We start from the raw sequence: 758 nt of genomic DNA, 5'->3' as shown, positions 1-758 counted from the left end.
CGCCCCCCGCCGCCGCTTACCCGCGTCCTGCGCGCCCCTCGCCGCCTTCGCCTTGCGCGGGGGCCGCGGCGGCAGCAGCTGCTGGGCGAGGTGGCAGAGCCGCCCCCAGTGCCCCTCCGCCCGGCACCGCTCGATCTCCGCCTCCAGCTTCACGTGCGAGTGCGAGGCCTTGGCCGCCATCTTAGCGCCGGGAGAGACCCGCCCCGCCCCGGCCCGCGGGGAGTCCCCGGCGGCGCCTCCCGAGCTCTGCTGCCGGGGCTGCGGATCCGCCAGGTGCTGGGGGGCGGGGGCGGCCGGGACGTCCTGCCCGAGGGCTGCGGTCGGGGACAGCGCGTCCGCCATGGCCGCCACTCCCTGACGCCTCTAGCCTGACACCCGGGCACGGAGCCGCGTCCTGCACCAGCGGCCGCTGTTCCGGCACCGCGGGTGTGGCCCCTCGTTCCCTTGCGGGCGAGACGGGCCGGGAACGCTGATCCCCCACGCCGCCCTCAGAAGTCACCTGAAGCCCAGGGCTCTCTGCCGGTTGATCGCCACGGCCACCGGCCCCCTCCAGCAGCAACTTCAGCACGAGACACTCGGGCGGTGCGTGAGGAACGGGCCGGAAGCCTCGCCGGGGCTGAGGTTTGCTCGAGGGCTGTGACCCCTGGCTGTGGCTGTGTAGGTGTCGACTGTGGAAACAGCGAGACCCGTGGTGTGTGGGGAAGCACGCAGCACGGTCAGCGGTGGGCGCTGGGGAGAGAGTGTACAGCAGTTCCCAC

General features: G+C 74.1%; 1 protein-coding gene across 1 annotated transcript in view; it reads right to left on the bottom strand.

The window, feature by feature from the left end:
* TTC7A (tetratricopeptide repeat domain 7A) overlaps positions 1-331 on the bottom strand; it is a 172,215-nt gene extending 171,884 nt beyond the window's left edge. Inside the window, exon 1 of the mRNA XM_041413546.1 lies at positions 21-331. Within this exon, the coding sequence (XP_041269480.1) occupies positions 21-180 (160 nt within the window). The 5' untranslated portion in view covers positions 181-331. The remainder of the gene's footprint in view (positions 1-20) is intronic.
* Between the last annotated feature and the right edge of the window lie 427 nt (positions 332-758).

The sequence above is a fragment of the Onychostruthus taczanowskii genome, unplaced genomic scaffold (genome assembly GCF_017590055.1).
Source record: "Onychostruthus taczanowskii isolate IOZ18803 unplaced genomic scaffold, ASM1759005v1 scaffold42, whole genome shotgun sequence".
Lineage (NCBI taxonomy): Eukaryota > Metazoa > Chordata > Aves > Passeriformes > Passeridae > Onychostruthus > Onychostruthus taczanowskii.
The sequence above is the reverse complement of the archived record's forward strand: the minus strand, read 5'-3'. Positions and strand labels throughout refer to the sequence as shown.